The sequence below is a fragment of the Cervus canadensis genome, chromosome 24 (genome assembly GCF_019320065.1).
Source record: "Cervus canadensis isolate Bull #8, Minnesota chromosome 24, ASM1932006v1, whole genome shotgun sequence".
Classification (NCBI taxonomy): Eukaryota; Metazoa; Chordata; class Mammalia; order Artiodactyla; family Cervidae; genus Cervus; species Cervus canadensis.
In genome coordinates, this window is record NC_057409.1 from 39766421 (window position 1) to 39789967 (window position 23547).

General features: G+C 36.5%; 1 protein-coding gene across 8 annotated transcripts in view; it reads left to right on the forward strand.

The window, feature by feature from the left end:
- Positions 1 to 23547, forward strand: part of INO80D (INO80 complex subunit D) — a 67023-nt gene that overhangs the window by 4828 nt on the left and 38648 nt on the right. For 4 of the 8 annotated variants that reach the window (XM_043444727.1, XM_043444731.1, XM_043444729.1 and 1 more), the window contains exons 2-4: positions 13325 to 13417; positions 13523 to 13769; positions 18274 to 19016. In XM_043444727.1, coding sequence (XP_043300662.1) covers positions 13552 to 13769; positions 18274 to 19016 — 961 coding nt within the window. In that variant the 5' untranslated portion in view covers positions 13325 to 13417; positions 13523 to 13551. The remainder of the gene's footprint in view (positions 1 to 13324; positions 13418 to 13522; positions 13770 to 18273; positions 19017 to 23547) is intronic. The other 4 variants (XM_043444733.1, XM_043444734.1, XM_043444730.1 and 1 more) reach the window with 3 other exon arrangements.

A 23547-nucleotide genomic window follows, 5' to 3' on the forward strand; every position in this document is an offset into this window, starting at 1 on the left:
CTGAACTGAACTGATAGTTTTGTATTGGTTAAAAGCTTGGGCTGTGGAATCACACTGGCTTTGAATCCTACCTATGTGACTTGGATAAATTACTTAATCTCATTAAGTCTCAGTTTATTCATCTGTGAAAGGGGGTGATGATAACACCTTCATAGGGCTGTTGTGATTAAATGAGGAGCTGCACATAAAGCCTCATATGTGGTCTTTGTATGATACTTTCCTTTAAAGATTAATATTCTCGATGGGAGTTTTTTTCAGTGTGAATGAGTGCTTGACTCAGCATATATTAATAATACTAGTAAGTATTTGAGTACAGATACGATATAATAATTACCTTCGTGGGGCAAATATTTTTGTGCCAGGAAAAAATTAGCAGTATATTCACAGAAAGTTTCAGCAGCTCGATGTTAGCCTAGTCTCTGCCATTGAACTCTAGTTGGTAAACGTAAGAAAGTGGTAAGTAAGTACACCAGTGGGCAAAGAAGGTGGGTTTTCTTCTAGCTCCTTTTAAACTTGAAGCTGTATGCGTGCAGGTGTGTGTGTTGTTGCATGGCTTTGAAAAGCTGAATAGTCTGGCTGATTTGGTAGGCTCACCTTGGGAAGGTAGGATGCTTATCTGAGGTGATGGTAGGGTTTGCCGAAGCCTGTGCTGTTTCGTTCATTTATCACATCGGCTTCTTTAGTGGTAGCTCTAGGGTTTGGGAAAGATTGAAGGCAGGAGAAGAAGTGGTCAACAGAGGATGAGATGGTTGAATGGCATCACCAACTCAATGGACATGAGTTTGAGCAAACTCTGGGAGATGGGGAAGGACAGGGAAGCCTGGGGTGCTGCAGTCCATGGGGTCACAAAGAGTTGGACACAGCTGAGCGACTAAAAACAACTGGGCCTTCTAAGAAAAAGATACTTTGTTTGCCCTTGAGGAGTTTTTAGTCTAGTGGAGAAGAAAAATAAAGTTGACATTTACAACTTTGAATGAGGAGGATAGTTTAGCTTGGAGGAAGGAAAGCCTATTTACTCTGGCCTGGGGCAAGAAGTAAGGATTTTCCAGGGGGGTGGGTTTCTGCCCAGAGCAAATAGGAGGAGTTAGATAGGCATTCCAGGAGGTGGGATCTGACAAAGGAGCTTTCTGTGTTGCAAATTGCAGGAATTGGGGGAGTAGGAATCTGTAATGGGAGAGGGAGTGGTTGGCTTGGTCAGGTCCTAAGGAGTCTGTACTTAGGTTAAGAGGTTTGGATTTCTCATACATTTTGTAGGCCTTTGGCCAAATAAATTATTTGCGTTTTAGAGGATTCAGATCTTAAAAAAGTGGAACAAAGGAGGGCAAGTGGACAGCTGCTGAGAAGAGATTGAAGGTTTAGACTACCGTGATGGCAATGGCAATGGGCTTGGAGAGAAGTCAGTGGAGAGGCTGGTTACAGAGGTAAGGTGGTCTTCTTGGGGTAATCGGATGTGGATTTGGGATCCATCCTTGTATAGATAACAGCTGAAGTTGTAGAAGTAGAAAAATTTCGCTTTGTGGTTCTTAGTCTTTTTGGGAATCTGATAAACTTTCTGGACCCTGCTCCGGTAAAATTTATTTATACATATTTACAGTTTTATATACTTAGCTTGAAACCTGGGGTAAGGTAGAACAGACATTAAAATGGTAGCCAGTAAAAGTTTTTGTTTGACATTCACAGTTTGTGTGTCGCTTTTATCACTGACACTCTATAGATGAGGAAACATATTTGTAAAATAACTTGCTCAGGGTCACATACCTTGTGTTTTAACAGTTTAAATGAGCTACTGACGTGGAAGATTTTTGTGAGAAAATTTGGATTTGTATTTTTTTTTAAATTGGAAGATCTGGAAACCATAGGGGTGTGTGTGTGTGTGTGTGTGTGTTTTCCAACAACTTGTTGAAACTGGTTTGAGTCTGCTGCCTTTAGATGAGCAAAGTTCGCCAGTCTGCCCTTGGCCCACCCCTGTGACACATGTAGGCATTTCATCTTGCATCCCTATAAAATAAGATTAAAAGCATCTTCGGGAACATTGACATTTAAGTGTGGGCGCTAAGAGAAAGGAAGCCACTGACTGAGAAGCCAAAAAGAGATTTTTCAAGAAAGAGACAGTGGTCAGCAGTGTCAAATGCCGCAGAGAGGTCAAGTGAGATAAGGATGGAAAAGAGTACCTGGAATCGAGCAACAGAGAGGCCATTAGTTTCAGATTCTTGGAACAAAAGAACTGTAGCTACAACTTAATTTCTCTTTTTGTCATGCAATATAGGGTTTCTGTAACAATTGAGAGTGACCCCATGGCAGGGATAGAAACTCAGAAAGCATTTGTTGTAAGGGATTCTTAATTGGAGCTAATAAATGCCATAACCCAATCAAACACTGTTCATTCTGCTAGTATTTTCGTCCCAAGAACGCCAGTGTCTAGATGTTCTATAGAATGTTGAAAACATTTTTAATATTAGATTTTTAATACAGATAATAATAGGAAACAGTTTTCAGTGGATTCTGTTATTCTAGCCTCAAGAGGGTGGGAGGGCCTGATTTACTGGAGAATTACACTGTATCATTCAGAGAACCACCAGCAGCTGGAGACTGCCTTTCAGCCCTGGAGATCTTTGATTAAAATGATAATACCAATAAACCACTACTTAACTGCTTCTAATAGTAGTTAACATTAAGTGATTACTGTGTGCTGGGTACCATGCATATTGAAATACCTAATTTAATTTTCCTAAGTGATTCAATGAGGTACATACTATTGTAAGCCTCTTTACAACTGAGAAAACTGAAGCCTAAATAACTTGCCCAAGGTCAAACACCTAGTAATGAGCTGAGCCCACTTTAAGCCCCATCCCTGATACCCACTGAAGCCAGTAAGTGCTCTCCACTGCTGTGTGAGCTCTCCTTACCTTCCTAATAAATTAGGTAAGAAGCTCAACTAGCATAAAGTCATTTTAATTGAAATTCATAATGTAGACTTACTTGCACAGTGCTATTTGAGCACAGTATTTGGCACATAGTAGACATTCAATATGGAGAAGGAAATGGCAACCCACTCCACTGTTCTTGCCTGGAGAATCCCAGGGACAGGGGAGCCTGGTGGACTGCCGTCTATGGGGTCACACAGAGTCGGACACGACTGAAGTGACTTAGCAGCAGACATTCAATAAGCATTTAACTTAGCTTAAAATACTCTCCTTTGCACTTTGTGTTGAATATTGTTTATATTTTGGGATGATAGGCAGATTTTCTCACTGATCTGTGAATCACACCAGTTGATAGATTTTTATAATTTCTGAGTCTAACACTGGTGTGTGGGATATTGCTTTTTTTTTTTTTAAATCAATATACTCATCTGTTCAGTTTCACATTTCTATGCTGCGTGAAGTTGAGTCAAAACATTTCAAAAAAAAAACTTAAAATGGGACACTTTTTAAGTTTTTAAGCTTTTTCAGACTTTATATGATCTGGGATAAGCAAAAATTCTTTTCATTTGTATTAAATATATTAGCTAGCATTCTGAGAATTTAGGTTCACGTTGGATTAGAAAAAAATTGTAAGGTATGTTGTAGGTCCAGGCCCTTCAAAGGGGGTAGACTATATAAAATTACAGATGGCAATTAGAAAATAGTTTGGCAGTGAAATGAACATGCTTCTGAAACAGGAGACTCAAAAGAGCAGTAATGACACAGAGATCCCACATGGAGGTGATACAGTGGCGGTCCCAAAGAGACTAATGTTCATATTTTGCAAATTGGGTTCTGGTTGCTGTTAGAAGACCGAAAGGGCTGTCGGTTGCTTTTGTTAAAAGCTTATCTTTCTTACCTTTCTTCCTACTAATGTCTTATTCCTCTGTATTTGCAAGAAGAAAGAAACTACGGAAGGGAATTGTTTTATTTTTCATTAAACTCAGCATATAATATCAAGGGCTTCCCTTGTGGTTCAGCTGGTAAAGAATCTGCCGACAATGCTGGAGACCTGGGTTCGATCCCCGGGTTGAGAAGATCCCCTGGAAAAAGGGAAAGATTACCCACTCCAGTATTCTGGCCTGGAGAATTCCATGGACTGTATAGTCTGTGGGGTTGCAAAGAGTTGGACATGACTTGAATGACTTTCACATAATATCAAGGAGGATTTTTTAGAAAGATTTTACAGCTACCCATATTTCCTTCTCTTCAATTCTCATATATGGATATGTTTGCCATGAAAAATTTCTTTCTGTGAGTCTCTTCTCAGGTATTTTTTGCTTTTTTGGTAATAATAAGGGCATATTAAAGGGTATATTCTAGTGCTGTTGAGAGTGCTTAATTACCTTAATTCTCTTTAAGGAAGCATAGACTTGTTTGTATTCTTTTTCTAGGCAAGCTATTTCCATGGATGAAGATAGTATCTACTGTAGTGATAAATTTGGTCTGGTTAAGACTTTTTTAAGTGATATTCATCGTATATTAAAAGGTGTAGTTCTAAATGTATTAGACAGTGTGATAGTATTTCAGTGGGATCATATTTAAATATTAGGGTCTATAAGACATTTGATTAAGATCATGTGGCCTTCATACATTATGCTGCTGCTGCTATATGTTTCCTCAAATTTTATCTTATCGCGAATGTCAATGAATGAAGGCCATGTGAATTGCACCTTTGGTGGAGTAGCAGTAAAGAACTTCAGTGTTGGGAGGCTAGATGTACAAAATTTTTTTTTTTTTTTTTAGATGTACAAAATTTAAAAAATGTAGGTTTTTTTTTTTCCCCTGAAATCTATTTTAGTGCTTTTGTCATGATTACTTCTTTAATTAAAAAAGGGGAACCTTTTTTAAGATAGAGAAGACCATATTAGTGGTCGTTTCCAGTTTATAGACAAGTGATTTTGATATTAAATAATATCAAATATTATTTGATTAAACAATACTTCTTAAGAAGGAAGTTAGATTCAAAGCAGAAAGCCATTTTCCCTGAACATTCTTTCCTTTTATAGTGTATAAAGTAAGTCTGAACACATCAGGGAATTGAAAATATAGCTATAAAGATTAAATTGGGCTTATTAAAAGAGGGATTTGAAAACGGAGAACAGGTAGGTGATTGTTTAAAAAGAAGATGGAAAGTTGGCTTTTAGTAGGATTTTAAAAATGTTACAATTCAAAGAAATAGAAAAAATAATCACAGGTTGATGTAAAAAACATGGCGTTTGGAGAGTCGTTTTTAAGATGTTGCAATTAAACACTTTGTAATGGCATAGAGATCGTTAGCAAGAGCTTTGGCATCTTGTGGCAAATGCTGAAAGATGGACTAATGGATAGATTAATGGATTCTTAGAAGGATGTTGAATAGGCAGATTTTAATGCGTTCTTACATTTATTAAAAAACATTATTTTAATGTTTTTTAAAAAACATTATTTGCTAAATAGACCTTGTGGCAGATTATATGAATCTATTTGATGAAACTTTTTTTTTAATATGTGTTTATTTTTGGCTGTGCCTGATTTTTGTTGTGCGCGGGCTTCTCATTGCACTGGCTTCTCTTGCTGCCGAGTTTGGGCTCCAGGTGCACCGGCTTCAAGGCTCACAGGTGTAGTTGCCCCGCAGCACGTGGGATCTTCTGGAACTGGGGATTTAAACTGTCCTCTGAATTGCAAAGTAGTTTCTTAACCACTGGACTTCATGGGAAGCCCATGAAACGTTTGATGTTCTTGAGATATACGGCGATATTCAAACATTTTAAAAATTCTAAATTATATTTTCTCTTGGCAAATGGCTATGGCTATTAGAAATCACTGTGTAGACTTAAGTACCAATTTGGTGATTTTTAAAAATTAATTATTGGTGGGTGAACCTAGTAACCTGGTTTGGGTAGGCAACCTAGAGTTGAGTTGCCATCACGGAAGCCATTTATGTAGGCAGTGTGTACTTACCAAGCAGCTGTTTACTTCCGGGCACTGTGCTAGGCTCTGGGTGTAATGAAGAACAGAAAACTATCCCTCCAGGAGCTCATTTCCTAAGAGGGAAGAGAGCAGAAGAACAAGCAAAGTAGACTCTAATGAGGGTTAAAACAGGTAAATGCACAGAGTACCTCAAAAGAGCGTGGAACTAACTCTGCCTTTGGGAATCTGCATGTGGTGACAGCTAAGCTGTGTTCTGAAGGCTAGGACTGGCCAGAGGACAAAGAGGAAGACATCCATTGTTCTGGACAGAGGGCCTGTCCTTGGTTATGGTGAGACTGGAGGAGCCTGGGTGCTCAGAGCTGTGGGCAAAATCCTCCAGTTACTCACTTCCTTTCTTTTAGGTGCATCTCACGGCATAGATTATGGAGCTTCGCAGGTGGCTTTGTGGTAAAGAATCCACCTGCCAATGCAGGAGACACAGGAGATGCAGGTTCGATCCCTGGTTCAGGAAGATCCCCTGGAGGAGGAAATGGCAAACACTCCAGTATTCTTGCCTGGAAAATTCCATGGACAGAGTCTGGCAGGCTGCAGTCCATGGGGTTGCAAAGAGTCGGACAATACTAAGCAATTGAGCTTATCTCTATGCACTGCATAGATTGTAATCTTCTAAGGGAAAAAAAAAGTTGTCTTTTACTATTAATATACTCTGTAGCTTCTCAGAAAATGATGGACTTGTCATAAGTGTTTAATAAGTAAATGAACACTTGCCATTAAAGCTAGAATCACGTGGATTTGACATAGTGATTCTAAATCAAATTTAGTACCTTCTTTAATAGCATGTTTATTCATTAAAATAAGAAATTCAAAATGATCACAAAAGAATATGTTTGCAAAAATTAGACAAGTTCTATGATTTTTTATTTGGTATATTTTACTATATAGAATTTTAAAAGATACTTCTGGTTAATGATGGCAGAATACTGACATCTCTGTTCTCTCTAAACCAACTAAAAAGAATGAGGAGAATGAGAAACAGAAGAGAAACTCAATCTTTGAACAAAACCTTGTAATTTGCATGTATGAATTAGTATTATTTAAGTGCAGTGGGAATTGAACCAGGGCAAGAAAGGATGCAAGGAGAGATGCTGCTTCTGCTGCTAAGTCGCTTCAGTCGTGTCCGACTCTGTGCGATCCCATAGACGGCAGCCCACCAGGCTCCTCCGTCCCTGGGATTCTCCAGGCAAGAATACTGGAGTGGATTGCCATTTCCTTCTCCGCAAGGAGAGATGATTTCCTCTATATAACTCAAGCAGAGTGGTGGGAAACACCATGAGGACAAAGCCAGTGATCCCCTTACCAGGAATGGCTCGGTTGGTATATACATGGTGCTGCCTGAGTGGCGAGAGAGGTGGGATTGGATAACAAACCGTGTGCGTGCTGAGTCGCTTCAGTTGTGTCCAGCTCTGTGCCGCCCTATGGACTGTAGCCCACCAGGCTCTTCTGTCCACGGGATTCTCCAGACAAGACTATTGGCGTGGGTTGCCATGCCCTTCTCCAAACAAGCTGTACAGTTGAACTGTTTTTGCAAGAAGTTAAGTGTAGAGGAGAAACTGGCAGCACGCAGCTAATAGTTGTGTATCTGATCAGCTGAAGAGAAATAAAGCCTAAATGATCATCCCCCCAAATCTATGCCATGTGGGCCCTTTTGAGTAGGGGAGACTAGTCCAGCATTGAGTCAAGCCTTAAGGGAGAAATGAAGATGATCATTTTCAGAAAGAACTGAGAAAGTAAAAATTATGAATAAATAGCTCCTTATGGTGGGAGGTGGTCTGGAGAGTTGGGGTAAGACATGGCTCCTCTGAAACAGAAGTTTATAGATATATACAAAAGCTCAAGAAATAAATGATAAGATATAAGAGTGGAGCTAATGGAACCAAAGTATGAAATAAAAGAGCAATGTATAGTTATTATAGAAATGAAGGTCACTTTCAAAGCAGCACATATACCCGATAGCTAAGAATAATGGAGGTAAGCTTGAGAAATTTGAGCAATTCAAAATGGAAAAAGTAAAAATAAAGCCTAGAGACAGAGCCAGATACGGAAGACAGTAAATTTAGCATGCCTATAATTAATACCCCTGAAAAATACAATAGAATAAATGAAATAGAAAAACAGTTTCAAGACATTAAGGAAGCGTTTCCCACAATAAATAAAAAATGAGTTTAAATTCTAAAATGATTTCTAGACTTTATAAATTTAAAAATTAAAAAAAAAATTTTTTTTTGCCACATCATGCAGCTTGCAGATCTTAGTTCCCCAACAAGGGGTTGGGCCCAGGTCCTGGCTGTGAAAGCGGCCACTGGATCACCAGAGAATTCCTATGAAGACTTTTATTGTTCGGTTAAAATGCAGGGAAAATATGACCTAAGACTTTATGTCCAGGCAAGCTTTAGTTTAAGTGTAATGTCAATTGACATATTTTTAAGTAGAAAAACCATGGCTTATTTTCAATAAGTCAGCCCTTGATGGGAAAGGTGGAGAATGGAGGTAAGTAAATTATAAACTATTGAATGCAGAGATGGATTGAAAACTAAGTTAAAAGATTAGTGATTAGCATTGAATAATTTTGAATATAGGACAAACATTAGAATGTCATAAGCTATAACAATGTAGAAATAATATAAGGAAGAAATACTGAGTTGGGATAGGTAGGTAGTTAACAAAAATGGAATTTTTTCTCATTCATAGCAAGATCAATCACAGGAATGCTAAGCACACTAACTTCCTTAGTTTGGAGTAAAGAAATGTGATTTAAAGGACACAGACTATAAATCTTCCAAGAAAACAGGCTATAAAATGAAATATGTAATAAAAAGAATTGAAAGCTTAACAATACAAAAAATAAGGTAGTAAAATTAAGATGAAACATTTGTCATGTAAGTAAATATTAAATTATAAATTGGATGAACTTATTAAAAGAAAATGACTCGATTGGAGGGGAAAAAAAAAAAAACCTGGTAAGAGATGCATTGAAAAAGGGACCAGCAAAAAAAAAAAAAAAGGGACCAGCAAGTAATATTTTAGTAAATATTTAGGCTTTATGGCTATACAGTCTGTTAGAGCTACTCACTTCTCCTGTTACAACATGGAAGCAATCATATACAATATACAAATGAATGAACAGGACAATGTTCCAATAAAACTTTATTTACAAAAGCAGGCAATGGGTCAAATTTGTCTTGTAAGCCAGAGTTTGTTGACCTGTGATCTTAAATAGTGCTTCAGAAAACTTGAGAGTAAAAGGATAGGCAAAGACTTAATCAGTGAATTCAGGTCCAAAAAATGAAGTCCAGATGCTAATATCAGACAAGGTTGAGTTCAAGACAAATAACATCAATTGCCTTTTCTAATGATAAAGAGTGACAGTCTAATGGTCATGAAATCTCTGTATCAAATAACACAGCTTTAAAATTTATAAAATAAATACAAGGGAAAATAAATAAGGTTATAGTTGGAGATTTTGTTTCATCCCTTGGTAGACAGAAAAAGCAAACTAAATAACAGTGAATGTTAATAGCATGATATATGGTGTAACTAGCAAGATACCCTAGAAACAACAAATGCTTTTTTCCAGGAGCACCTATTAGTCCCCAAATAAAAATGCAGTCAAATCCAAAATTAGAGATATATGCAGGTTATGCTCTTTCTTTTTCTTATTTCCTTGTGAAATTTGTTTTTATTAGAATACCAGGGATGATTTGAGAAATATCTCCATGGGTTATGCCCCACACGATCTTCCGATCTTCCTGGGATAGCTTTTGGAACTTCTTAGAGCTGCTTTTCTTGCTGCCAGCAGACTCTGAAGGCCCTCCCTGCTTGAGTGGCTCCTCCATGGAAGAGAATTTCCTCTTTTTCTTGGGGACACTCTTGTTTCTGACAGTTCAGGGTCACTAACTGGTTCCTCTTTGGGGAAAGATTTCTTCCTCTTGGGAAGACTTCCGCTGCTAGCTGTGTCTTCAAGATCGCTACTAACCAGCTTCTCCTTGGAAAAAGATTTCTTCTTCTTGGGTTTGGAAAAAGAGATAGGTCTTTCATTCCATTCTCCCGAGGAGTCTCCTGGGGCTTTTTCTTCATTGGGGTCCTAGCCTCCTGGGAGGCAGCCGAGCCCAGGGAACCAGAGTGTGTTCCGGCCAGCTCTCTGGGCTCTCTGCAGGGTCCCAGCACCTCTCTTTCCTTATACTCCTTCTCCACACAGCTGCTGTTTTCTGATGATGGGAGGGCAGTTGCAGCCAGCTGTTTCCTTCAAGTGTTTCTTCTCCTGTTTCTCCAGCTTCCTAGTAATCTCAGCAGCTGCTCTCTCTGCCTGAACCGTTAACCTCCTTCACGACATCCAGATTCTTCTGTGGTATCTCCAGTCTCTGAGGACAGGCGTTCCTCAACTTGTTTGAGTTCTCCCCAGATACACTTGTGCACCCCTCAGAGAAGCTATCCATTTGTGAGGAACTACCTCATTTTTTTGCTAGGGGTCTGGAGAGGCAGCCTTTGTTCTTGGCAGTTGCTTGGTCAGTGAAGGTGGGATGGAAAATAAGTCCGTGTTTTGGAGTGTTACCCCTTGTCTGAAAATGTTAGATAACTCTTGGGTCAAAGGAGAAATTAAAAAGTAAAATCCAAATCAACTAGAAAGTATTGATAATTAGAATGTGTATTACTACCTATGGGATATGATTAAAACACTACTCAGGAAAATTCATAGATGTAAACAAATTATTAAGCAAGAAAAGAATGAAAATAAAAAAATTAAGCCCAAGAAGTTAAAAAATATAATGAGAAGAGTGGAAAGGAAGTAAAGAATTAACAAATACAAAAGCAGAAATTGATGCATTAGAAAATACATGGAGGTGCTGATAATTCCAAGAGGTTTTTTTTTTCTTCTTTTTGCGGGGGGGAGTATATTGGTAAAAATATTAAACAGATAAACTCCTGTTGAACCCAGTCATGAACAAAAGGGGAAAGCACAAATATCACAAATGTATATGGACATACATAGAATACAAGAATGAGTCACAGATATTTAGGAAATTAAGTATAAGAGGTCACATTGCTAAATTGTATACAGGTAAATTTGAAAACCTAATCTGCACAAAACACTGCCCAGGCAACCTTCTAAGGAACGTTACAACTGCAGTGCTTTTTAACTTGTTCAGGAACATAGATTTTATAAATTGTTTTTTAAAATATTAATACCTGTTTCTGCCAAGGCACACACATAGAAAACACTTTAGACAGTCTCAAAATGCAAAAATCCTCAATATTAGCAAATATAGCCCAGTCATACATTGGAAGAATAATGCGTGATGTCCAGGTTGCTTTCATCCCAGGAGTGTAAGAAGAGGACAGTATCAGGATACCAAATATTAAATATTTTTAGCACATATTTTTAAAAGTGCAAGAGAAAAAATGATCATTTCTCTAGAAACTGAAAAAGAATTTGGTAAAAATTAGTTGTCAATTCTGAGTTTGTTTTTTTCTTAATAAAGTAGGAATTACTTCATACTTCCTTAACATAACACACAAGTCAGCATTTTACTGCCATTGACTGGAAGCAATTCTTATTTAAAATTAGGAGTAACAGTGACTGCTGTTATTAACATTGTTTCAATAGTTCTAGCCAATTCAAATAGGGAAAAAGGATGCAGGAACATTGGCAAGCAAGGGGGAATCATCATTCTTAATAGACATGATGCCACCTAGGATATGTCAGAGTATAAAGTGAATGTTACCCTTTATGTGATCTATAACATATTCTCATACCTTTAGATATATAGGCTGCTTTTTTTCATAATGGCAATCAAATTGATTATGTAAATTCCTTTTTTCAGTTAGTTATATCCAGCCTATTTATTTCCTGAAGTTCATATAGATTTACTTAACTAATTCATGAAAGATTTGTGTTTGCCAGGTGGATGAGCAGGCCAAAGAGAGTGTAAAAATGAAACCGCATGGGTTTGCTTTGAAATAATTTCCTGTCCTGAATATCCAGACCTTCAGGGCAGCTGAATTTAAATTTTTAGTCCAACTTTTCTTCCTTGCCTCCTAATAAAGTGAAAAGGCAAAGTTCTTATTTTTGTTTTACATTGATGCATGATTAGGTTTACTCAGTAATGTATGATTTTTTTTTATTACCTAAGTTAATATTTCAGATTTTTTTCTACTGATATAAGTGAAATGCTTCTTAAAGGTAATATAAGTTCTCCACCTTTATCATCAGCAGGTAAAATGTAGTAATAATGATTTTGTAAGTAGTAACTCTCATGTGTTCAAGGCATGGTGCTTAGTGTGTTGCATGCTTTGTGTGATTTGATCCCTGAAGCAACCTCATAACATAGCTACTAATATTATCTCTATTTTACAGACGGGAAAACCAAGGTTAAATGATTTGTCCAAGGTAAATACTGTAGTTATCTTGGCAGATCTCTGACTTAAGCAAACATATCTTCTGACTCTTCAGGGATTTGTGTATCTCGACATTCACTGATGTAAGGAGTTTTTTATTCAGTTTCGTAAACGGGAGAGTACTTCTCGAGGTTTTCTGTAGCTGGTGTCTGAGCTGTTCATCATCTGTCTCGGTGATTTTGGAGTGTAGAGCAAGCAGGCTGGACCGCAGCAGCCCCCTGTGGCCTGATGTGGCCGATCAGTTGTTTTAGTTTCACTGTGGACGGTATGGTGTTATCATACATGTTAACTCCTAGACCTTTTGTGTGTTGAGAGATAGTGATTGCTGTGTGATTTCTTCCATCTTCTTATTAAGCTTCCAGAGACTCATCAGCCATGGTAATTATACTATCTGGTGTAATTGGGAGCATTCTGTGGTGCAGAGCACTCAATTGAATGGTGGAAATGTGGTGGTGACTAGTCTTTGGGCTCAAGGCTATAGTCTGGATGGGACAGGTGTGGGGGAGTATTAGTGGGAAAAATAACATAAAAATAGGGATTTTTTCTTTTTTAATATTTCATAGAAATATTTGTTACACACTGCTAAATATTTTGCCAACACATCAGAAAATGTAGAATTTCTGGGGGAAGTTTTGGGTTTGTAGAGCTCATTCCATTGCCATTTTAAAGAGATTTGAGTTCTGAAAATCGGCATAGGTGAAACCATCAGTAAAGAAAAAAAAAAAGGACCCGCCACCTTCTAACATGAATTTGGTGGAAGAACCCTGCTGTTTTGAGGTATTTACAAGGCTTAAAGCAAAAATTATTTAGTTCAATTTGGAGTGGTAGGTTAACTTAATGTTTTATGTCTTATTATTTGAATTCAATACTGGGATGTTGGGTTACAGTGAAGAATCCATCCCGTTAGGAAGGGTGATACCCTAGAATTTTACTTCCCAGGTGAGCAGGCTTTGCTTATTTCTGTTTGTTAACTAGGCCTTTTGATATTTTTGTAGACAATCTGCTTCATCTTGATTCTGCAGCATTCCAAACTGTGGTATCCTTGGGGTTCTCTTAACATTGCTATGGTGCAGAAGATTTAAAATCAGGTATGGCTGTGGGGCCCGAAGTCCCTCAGTGAAATTCTCAACTTAAACCTGCCTTATACTCTCTGATTTATCATTTGGGTTTCTTTTTTTGTGGTGGTCTTTTAGCTGATGTTCACAAGGAATAGAGTCACGTGATGTATGAAGGGAAACATATACACTTCTCTGAGGTTGACAATAAGCCCTTGTGCTCATATAGCCCCAAACTGTGCAAGCAGCGGCGACTCAACGGCTACGCTTTCTGTATCAGACACGTTCTGGAGGACAAGACTGCCCCCTTCAAGCAATGTGAATATGTGGCCAAGTATAACAGCCAGCGCTGCACCAACCCCATTCCTAAATCGGAGGACCGCAGGTAAGCGCTGACAGTGGGGAGCAGCCTCTGATTGAATCAGCAAGCTTGGAAGTTGCTTCTGTTCTGTTTGATGTATGATATGATGGCTTTAGTTGTTGAGTTCAGGGGTTAATCTAAGTAAACTTTAGAATGGTTCTAAAGATGAGAGATGGCAATTTTTAGGAAATGGAGTAGTAACTTTGGCGATTTCTTTGTGAAGTATGTTTAAGTGTGTAAAATTTTTTTTTTTTTTTGCTTGAAGTCTTGGTACTGATGTGCTTGGTTTACAGCCTTAGAAAATGTTTTCTGATTTTTCTACTTAGTATTTCATCAGCCTAAATGAGCCAAATGATAGGAACTACTTTGGTGTTATAGTTAATAATAATAATTTTGGAATTTTTAAATCCGCACTTGAAAGGTAGCAAATGATATATACTTATTGAAAAAGCATTATTCAAAAGAATGATTACTTGAATCATTCAGAAGATTTATTTCCCCTCAGGCTTCTTTTGGTTAAAAAGAGTTCCATATAAACTATGTTTACTATAATTTAGAACCTTTATTTTCGTAGTAAAGTAGGCTTTATGACTGGGATTATGAATTTATACTTTTCTGAGTTAAAGAAAATAATGAGATGTTTTTAAAGGAGTTTTATGCTGATTATTCATCTTTCATATCCTTAGAAAAATTTATACTGTATTTCACATATAATCTCTTTTTTTATGTCTCTTTTTGTCACTTCTCCAGAAACCCTGTTGATCATTGTAGAATATTACAGAGAGATGCATGCTTCTTTTCCTGAAAGTTTCAAATACTTGTCTTTAGGTAGAAATTTTGAACTTTTTATTTCTACATTTAAAAAACACGTAAACAACCTTTATTTTTTGTTCCTATATGTAAACAAATGTCACCTGTGTAAATCGGTTGAAACGGAATCATGTATTTTGTATGTCATGGTGAGCAACTTATAGGGTGAAATAAATAATTTGTGTTGATAAATATCCCACCAAAATGAGTACAGTATAATGTGGTGATTTGGAAATACTCTCTTAGAGTATCTAATGAGCACTTCAGGTTTCAAATTACAATACCTGAAAGTTAGAAACAGCTGTTTAGTGAGGAAAGGGATAAAATTTTAATCTCAGGTGAGAAAGGTACCAGTGTATTAGGCTAAGCATGTCTGTCCAGTTGGTTTTAGCTGACTAAAAATAATTTCTTACTCTTACCCCTTTTTAACTTGAAGAATGAGTGGACTTGGATTTCTTTTTTCACGTCAAGATCCATTATAATCACATTTCTATAATTTTGTCTTAAATTCAGTTTATCAGAGGTGTGATTTTTGTCAACCTTGGATTTTTTTTTCAATTCAACTGAAGCAAGTATTATCTTAGTAGCAAATAGCAAGAAGTAAATTGAGAGTCACTCTGAATTTCTCCAAAATATTAATTATCTGAATTAATTTAATATGTCTTCACCTTTATATTTGACGTAATTTTCTTTTTTTTTTTTTTAAGAGCAAGAAAGGAAAGGACTTTTGTGTTGCTGTGTCAAGAGAATCTGGGCTTAAAAAGTACTGAGTTATATATTTTTTCAAAATTGGTCCGAGACCATATGAACACAAATGCTATTAATATTTTTGTATTTTTGTTGTTGTAGGGCTGTTTGAAAACAGATTAAAGTAGATGTTAGTAGGAAGTAATATTCTTACTTAACCTCAAGAAACCCAGGTTGAATTCATGTCATAATATGTTTAAACCTGTATATAAATGTAATAGTTGTAACTATACTATATGACACAATGTAGAAAAGATTAATATTCTTTTGAAAATAAGCTTTTATCATTGTTAAGACAGTTACTCCTTGGACACTTAGGGATTTGAAATCGTTTTATGTATAGTTTTAGGAAACAAATTCCCAAGGACTTCTAGTTGACCAAAATATCTGGTCAATAGTCAGGTAGAATAAGTGCATAACTTACCTGGTGTGTATTATAAATGCTAACTTACGAAATTCCATCTTTTGGATAGAATAGTGTTAAGTTCAGTTAGAAGTATTGGTATAATTAAAAAGTAATGTCCATTTTCTAATATACTTTTACAGTGGGAAGCTAAGGCCTCATACTATAGCCTTGATATTTCAGAGATAAATGGTTATATTAAGTTGGTTATTTTATATAGTATTGTAAATTTAAGTTTGGTATAGTTTTTTATATATATATATATATATATATTTATTTATTTAGTAGTATGTATTTACCAAGAAATTTTCTTGTTTCCTATATTTATTCTTTTCTAAAACAGCTTAAGATATAATTCATATATGAATCAAGTTACCCATTTGAAGTATATAGTTCAGTATTCTCTAATGTCTTTACAGGAGTGTGTAACTATCAACGTAGTCTTAATTTTACATTTTCAGCCCCCCAAAGGAACACATTTGCAGGCATTTCCCTGTATTCTTTTTGACTGTGGATTCATATTTACATACTTACTTTAAATACATACTTATTTTAAATGCTGTTCATCACTAAGTAAGCTGTTGTAATTCTAGTTACGTGGTCACAGTGTGACAGGGGCTGGCGTGGGTCGAGGGTGGGGTTGAAGGAAGACTGTCCCTGTGGATTCGCCTCTGCTGGGCCAGGTGATGCACCAATAGTAGCCTCATTTACCAGTCCAGACGGCCCATGTCAATGAGCAGAGCAGCTTGATTTCTAAATTTAAAAAAGCCCACTTCATTACTCCTCTCTAAAAATACTAATCCTTTTGTCAATTTGAAAATGAATAGAAAACAAACAAAAGCCAGCAACACTTTGTTGGGAAGCTTAATACAATTATACCTGAAACTCTTTTCCTTATTAGCTGTAGTTTTATGAATCTTTTCTATTTACAGTAGGTAGGACCTAGCTCAAACCTGCTAGTTAGACACACATACATGTGCAGCGCAGAGTCTCTTTACAGTCCAGAGGCTTTTTCTTAATAGTTGTGTTTGCGATGAAAGAGTGAGACAAAGCAGCAAACCCATGTGTCCTCATTTTTGGTGAATCTGTGTTTTTAACAGTTATTAAAACACTTTTCTGTTGGAGCCCAGTGAGTTTGGGAGTTGACATTATTTACTTTATTGCTTTTTTCCCAAGCTGTGTTCTATGGAGATATACTGCAATAAAAATAGGTGCCATTTTAAATAAGTTTGGGAAACAGTGCCACATGGGTACATTTCTACCCTTGGAGTATAATGCACATATCATACAAGATGCTTTGAGAGATTGTTCAGTAGAAACAAATGATAAAATTATTATCTCTTCCTGTTCAAACCAGCATTTTTCCAAATTTATTTAAGCATGGCATACTGTCTTTATGGCATACTAGTCAGCATACCTTAGAACTGCGTGAGTTATACCAGTTTGGGAAATACTATTTTTCTATTTCCTAGAGAAGGAAATGGCAACCCACTCCAATATTCTTGCCTGGAAAATCTCATGGATGCAGGAGCCTGGTGGGCTATAGTCTGTGGAGTTGCAAAGAGTCAGGCATGACTTAGCAACTAAACGACAAATGACTTTTCTATTGGTTAGAAACCTCTATAGGTTTTCAGTGTAATTTTATTCAAATTACATGCATTCTTAATAAGTCTTCAAGAGCGATATTTTTCTTCTGTTTTTTTTAATTGAAGTATAGTTGATTTACATGTTAATTTCTGCGGTACAACACAGTGATTCAGTTATACATATATGCATTCTGTTTTATGTTCTTTTCCACTATAGTTTATCACAGGATATTAAATATTGTTCCCTGTGCTAAATGAGCTTTGATTTTTTAGTTTAAGTCTTAGCTCTGTCACTTTCTATGTAGGTGGTTTGGGGTAAGTTAATTTATATAAAATTTAGCTTCCTCATCTGTATAAAGGGCATTATTTTGGTACCTATTGCAGGTGGAAATTAGAAGAGATAATTCATGTACTCAACACATGGCTATTGAGAAACTCATTTAATCTGTAATCGCACCAACTAGTTTAACTATTTTCTCCTCTTCTGTGTGTGTGTGTGTGTGTATAGAACACGCAGTAGACATTTGACGTTCTTAAGTGTTATGTCGTAAGATCTTTGTGAATCTCCAGTACTTGAATGGCATTGAGACATGTGATTTTTTTCTCTAGAAGAGAATTTTAAGTGATCCTTTAGATCCTTTAGATGAGCTACTTTGTATGCTATGAATAGAGAATAACAAAGCCATGTGAGAACCAATAGCTAGGTGTTTATCCAGGACCACTCACTATTTGAATGACTTGCTTCTTTCTGGCAGCCTCTTCTCATGTGCAATTCATTTATTTGCTGTAGCAAAACTGCACAGACTTTGCGGATTGCTTGAGGGTAATGGAAGTTGTATAAATTACATCCACGAATGCAGAGTTATCACAGTCATGCATTTTGAGCATACAAGGATTCACATTTTATGATATGTAGCTTTGTATTCTACTTTTATAAAGATGTATTAGGAACGGTCTCCTGTGTATGTGTGTGTTTTTATAGGTACTGCAACAGCCACTTGCAGGTACTTGGCTTTATCCCGAAAAAAGAGAGGAAGAAAAAGAGTGACCCTATAGATGAGGTCAAGGTCAGGCACCAGATGGATACCATGGCCTTTAGCCTGACGGTGCCCACGCTGGCCTTGAAGATGCCCAATGGACTGGATGGAATGTCCCTCTCTCCACCAGGGGCAAGGGTCCCTGTCCACTACCTGGAAACCGAGTTGGAAGACCCCTTTGCTTTCAACGAGGAAGATGATGACCTAAAGAAAGGGGCAACTGTGAGAAAGAAGTTGCAGAGCAAGTTGGCCCAGAATCGGCAGCGCCAGAGAGAGACAGAGATTTTAAAAGTTCGACAAGAGCACTTTAGTCCCCCTCCTGCCCCTTCTCAGCAGCAGCCTCCGCGGCAGCACTCCCACCTGTCACCTTTACCCACTTTAAAACCTCCAGCGCCCCCGCAGGGTGTAGTCTGCAAGTCACCTCAACCTCAGAACACCAGCCTACCAATGCAGGGAGTGGCCCCCACCACCCACACTATAGCACAAGCCAGGCAGTGGTCTCACAAGAGGCCTCTGCCCCTCCTGCCATCCAGTAGGGCTCCCGCCATGGACCCGCCCAGGACTGACCGGGTCCTCATGAAAGCCACAGCCTTCTCTCCACACTTCTCTTGTATAAGCCGACTGCAGAGACTGGTGAAACTGTGCACCCAGAAACATCAGTTGGACACTGATCTGTTTCCCCATTTAGGTGAGTTACCGTCTCTTTTACCCTGTCATATACGTGAGTAATATAACAAAATGTGCCCTTTTGCACAAGGTTTTATTTTCATAGCCTTCTCATACATAGTAGGGGTAGAAGAATACTTGGACAGAGTGTCCAATCAAGACTCTGTATTTAGATAAATCACCTTAACATAAACATGCTACCGGAGAGAACAGTAATTGGTGAACAGGACACAGAAAAAGAGGAGCTGGGAGTTTAGAATCCCAGTTAAAGCTTCTAGTAGGGTAGTAGCAATGTTGAAAGCAGCTGTGTTTGGTTTTGTACTTCTGTGAGCTCAGTCCCTGTGTCTAATGAAGTTCTTGACATATCTTATCATAGAACTTTGGAATAAAGATAGTGTTGTTGGCATCTGCTGACAGTTTTCTAAAAAAAAAATTCTTAAAGTAATGCCTGTTCATGATTTAAAAGCAAAAAGTTACAGAAAACTGTAATGGAGACAAATATCTATCTTTCCTTTGTTGCTTCTGAGTTTTCTATCTTAATCAAGAAAATCCTCTGATAGCAAGTTTATACAGATATTCTACATATTCTGTTAATAGTTTGATTGTTTTATTTTTGTTCATTTAAACCTTTGATACATTTGGAATTTATTCTTGTGAGCTGTGATTCTAACTTTAGGAAAGATTATTTGCATGAAATATGACAGCAATAGAAAAATGGGAAAAGGATGGGTATAGTAGAAGAAGAAATATAAATGGTCAATAAATGAAAACCTCAATCCTCCTAACAGATGGGGAAATGCAAATTAAAATAACAGTCAGCTACTATCAGATTAGCAAAAATTATATCCATTGTTAATGAGAATATGGGATCTCATACGTGACTGGTGAGTAATGCAACAATATCTACTAATTAAAAGTATATGTATAGTCAGCAAGCTCACTTTTGGAACTCTGTGTATTAAAAAAAATACCGAATGTAAGGATATGTGTTCTAGGATGTTTATTACAGCATTGCTTGCAATACTAAAAATCTGCAAACCACCTTTATAACCTGTGGGAAATTTTGAGTAAATTCTGATATGTATACATTTTATGAAGTATTACACAGCTATTTAAAAAAATAAGTAAAAATAAAAAGAAGGAGTGAAATCTCTGCCTGTTACCTGGATGTATCCATGATATCTTAACAAACAGAAAAATACCGTGGTATTGTACTGTCCCATTTTTGTAATAATAAGCAAAGTGCATAAACAAGGGACACCAGTATATCTGTTGATCAAGCATGTGAATAAATGTTTGTCTCTTTGTTACAAGATAAAGTGTGAATGAATGTACACTATTAGGCTGTTAACATTGGCTGCCATGGGGGATGGAATTGGACAGGATGTGTTTTTAGGGAGATGGGAGTGATAACTCTTATATAGCTTTATATTATTTTACTTGTTATTAAGCAATGTATGACATTTGGTGGGCTTCCCAGGTGACTCAGTGGTAAAGAATCCACCTGCCAATGCAGGGGACGTAGGTTCCATCCATGGGTCGGGAAGATCCCCTGGAGAAGAAAATGGCAACCACTCCAGTATTCTTACCTGGAGAATCCCATGGACAGAGGAGCCTGGTGAGCTACAGTCTGTGGGGTCACAGAGTCGGACAGGACTTAACGACTAAACAACAACAAAACTTGACTTTTGTTAATTAAAAAAACTAATGAAGCTTAAAGAAAAAAAATATAGATAAGCAAATATAACAAAGCAAGCCTTATTAGTACCTATTTGTTAATACCTTGGCATATTCTTTCAGATATATAAAATTAAATTTCTGCTATATGTACAGTATTATAACCTATTTTAAACATTTTATAATGTATTAAGTTAGTAATTTTTCGTACACAACATAATTTGTCACAGCTGAATTCTTTCTCTAATTTAAATCATTTCCAGTTTATTTAATCATAAAGTATTGCAGCTGTATAGCCCTCGCAGTAAAACAATTACCATCACATCTTTAATTTTTCCTTCAAATAGATTCCCGGAAGCAGAATTGCTGATTCCAAGCTTTTTCACTTTTTAAAAAGGTTTTTGATATGTATTGCCAGATTGGCCTTCAAAATTATCTTTTCAGTTTACTTTTCTTTCAGCAGTGTATGAGAATGAGTTTCTCTACATCTTTATAGACCTGGATATTAGATGATATTATTATTATTATTATTTTGCCTTTACAAATTTGATAGAAAATTTGGCAGTACATATAAAAAACTTCTGAGGTGTGCTTTAATATCTTAGACCAGTATTTCTCAAATTTTTGGCCTTAGAATCACTTCATTTGCACTCTCAAAAGTTGTTGAGGTCACTGTTGAGATTTTATATCTGTGAGTTATATCTATTACTAGTTACTGGATTAGAAGTTAAAACTGAGAAATTTAGAAAGTACTAATTCATTTTAAAATAACAATAAACTTACTGCATGTTAACATGTTCTTTTTATGAAAAATAACTTTCCAAAACAAAAGCAAGTATAATGGGAAGAGCAGCATTTTTCGACCTTGTTCTGCACATCTTTTTGGCCACACTGTGGCCTGTGGGATCTTAGCTCCCCGACCAAGGGACTGAACCTGTGCTTCTGCAATAGAAGCGTGGAGTCTCAACCACTGGACCACGAGGGAAGTCCCTGTTTAGCAAAACTCAGTGTCTGGTGTAGTAGAGGACAGTTAGGTATCTGCATTCGTTGTGTCCTGATTCAATGTGGTTTTGGTTAGTAGATAAAACGATGGCTTTACACATTTGTTGTAGGGAAAGGAGGGCAGGTATTTTAATAGTCTTTTTTCCAAAAAATTATAGATATTTGTAATTGGTTCTTCACCATAACTTGACAACTGGTAGTTTTTAAAGATTAGTTTTGTGTGAAATCTGAAACCATATCAAGGAATTTTGCATACAGTGACATTAAAATCCATTGATTTGCCTTGTACTTTGAATGAATATCTTACCCATGGATGATATTGTAACATCGTTATGTTGTTCATTTGGTAAATACTGGCATACTGAATTACACACATGTCCCAAATGTTGACATATTTTGTTATAATTTTAGGTTGCATTCATTAATATTAACACTAATCATATCATAAAAATCTGACTCTTAAGAATTTGTCATACCATCAGTGATAAATTCAAGTTTTACTCCAGAACTGAGCTTTTGTTTGTTTTTTTTCATTTCATTGTAATTCATTGTGTGGAACATATATTGACAACTAGTTCAGTTTTTTGCCCCTCTTGATTCATGCTAAGGCATCAGCAGTTTGACCCACCATGGTTTGTTGTTGTTTTTACCAACAGTGCAAATGTCACCACAGTAAAAAAGGCAAATAATATCTTAATATTGTTTTGAAGGTAGTATTGACCTAGAGGTCTCCCCAGAAGGGTTTAAGGGACCCCTGGGGATCTGTAGTCCAAGCTTTGAGTAAAAACTGCTATTCTAGATTAATAATGTAGTTTTGACTATTGGTTCATACTGCCTTTTTTGGACATATGTGTTTCCTATTTTATCTTGTCAATTTTTTCATCCATTTTTATTTAAGCATTTCTCTTTTTTCTTGATAGGTAAGGGCCTATTATACATATTTCATGTTTGTTGCAAAGCCTCTCCTCCCTCCCATTTGTTGTTTGCTTTTAGTACCCATTATAAAGGTTTTGGAATTTAGAGGTTAAATTTTTTTTTTTTTTTTTAGAGGTTAAAATTTTTTATGTAAACTCTGTTTCTCTCTCTGTCTCTTTTTTTTAAGATTTCTATTTGAATCAGATTTTATTTTCCTCTCCCTTTGTTTAGGTTGTCTTCATTCCAAGAAAACATATATATATGTATATGTATATATATGTATATATTGACCAACATTTTCTTTAGTCCTTTTGATTGTTCAGTCATCTATTTGTAATTCATTAGGCATTAGTTTTGAGGCAGAGATCTAAGTTTTCTTTGCACACCTGCCTCTCGTTCCAGCTTTTACCCACATCATCTGCTAAATTTTTATTTGTATTTCTATTTATTTCTAGATACTGATAATATTTTAGCTTTTGAAATTTAATGTTATGTTGAGGGCTGACTTTCAATCATTTTGAACAGAATTAAAACTCATAGAAAAGTATTGACTTTTTATTTTTAGAAAATGTAAATGAGGAACTCAAATTTTTGTTTTTTTAATTTAAAAAATTTTTTAATTGGAGGATAATTGCTTTTACAATGTTGTGTGGTCTCTGCCACGAAGTTTTTGAAACAGATTATTTTGGAGAAACCTGAAATTGTAATGTACTGTTACAACTGAGTCTGCATTCATGTCAGCAGAGAATACTTAAAGAAAAATGCAGTATTTAATTGGCTCCTCCCATCCCGTTTGGGTTGGTCATCTCAATCAGTTACGCTGAAACTGGTGATAATGAAGCCAAGATCAAAGGTTTGCTTTATTGGACAGTTAATTTTACAACAGGAGAAGCACTTCAATCTCAGTTCTTATGACTTAGATCTTGACTTTTTTAGAGAAAGCATAGGTGACTTAGTAG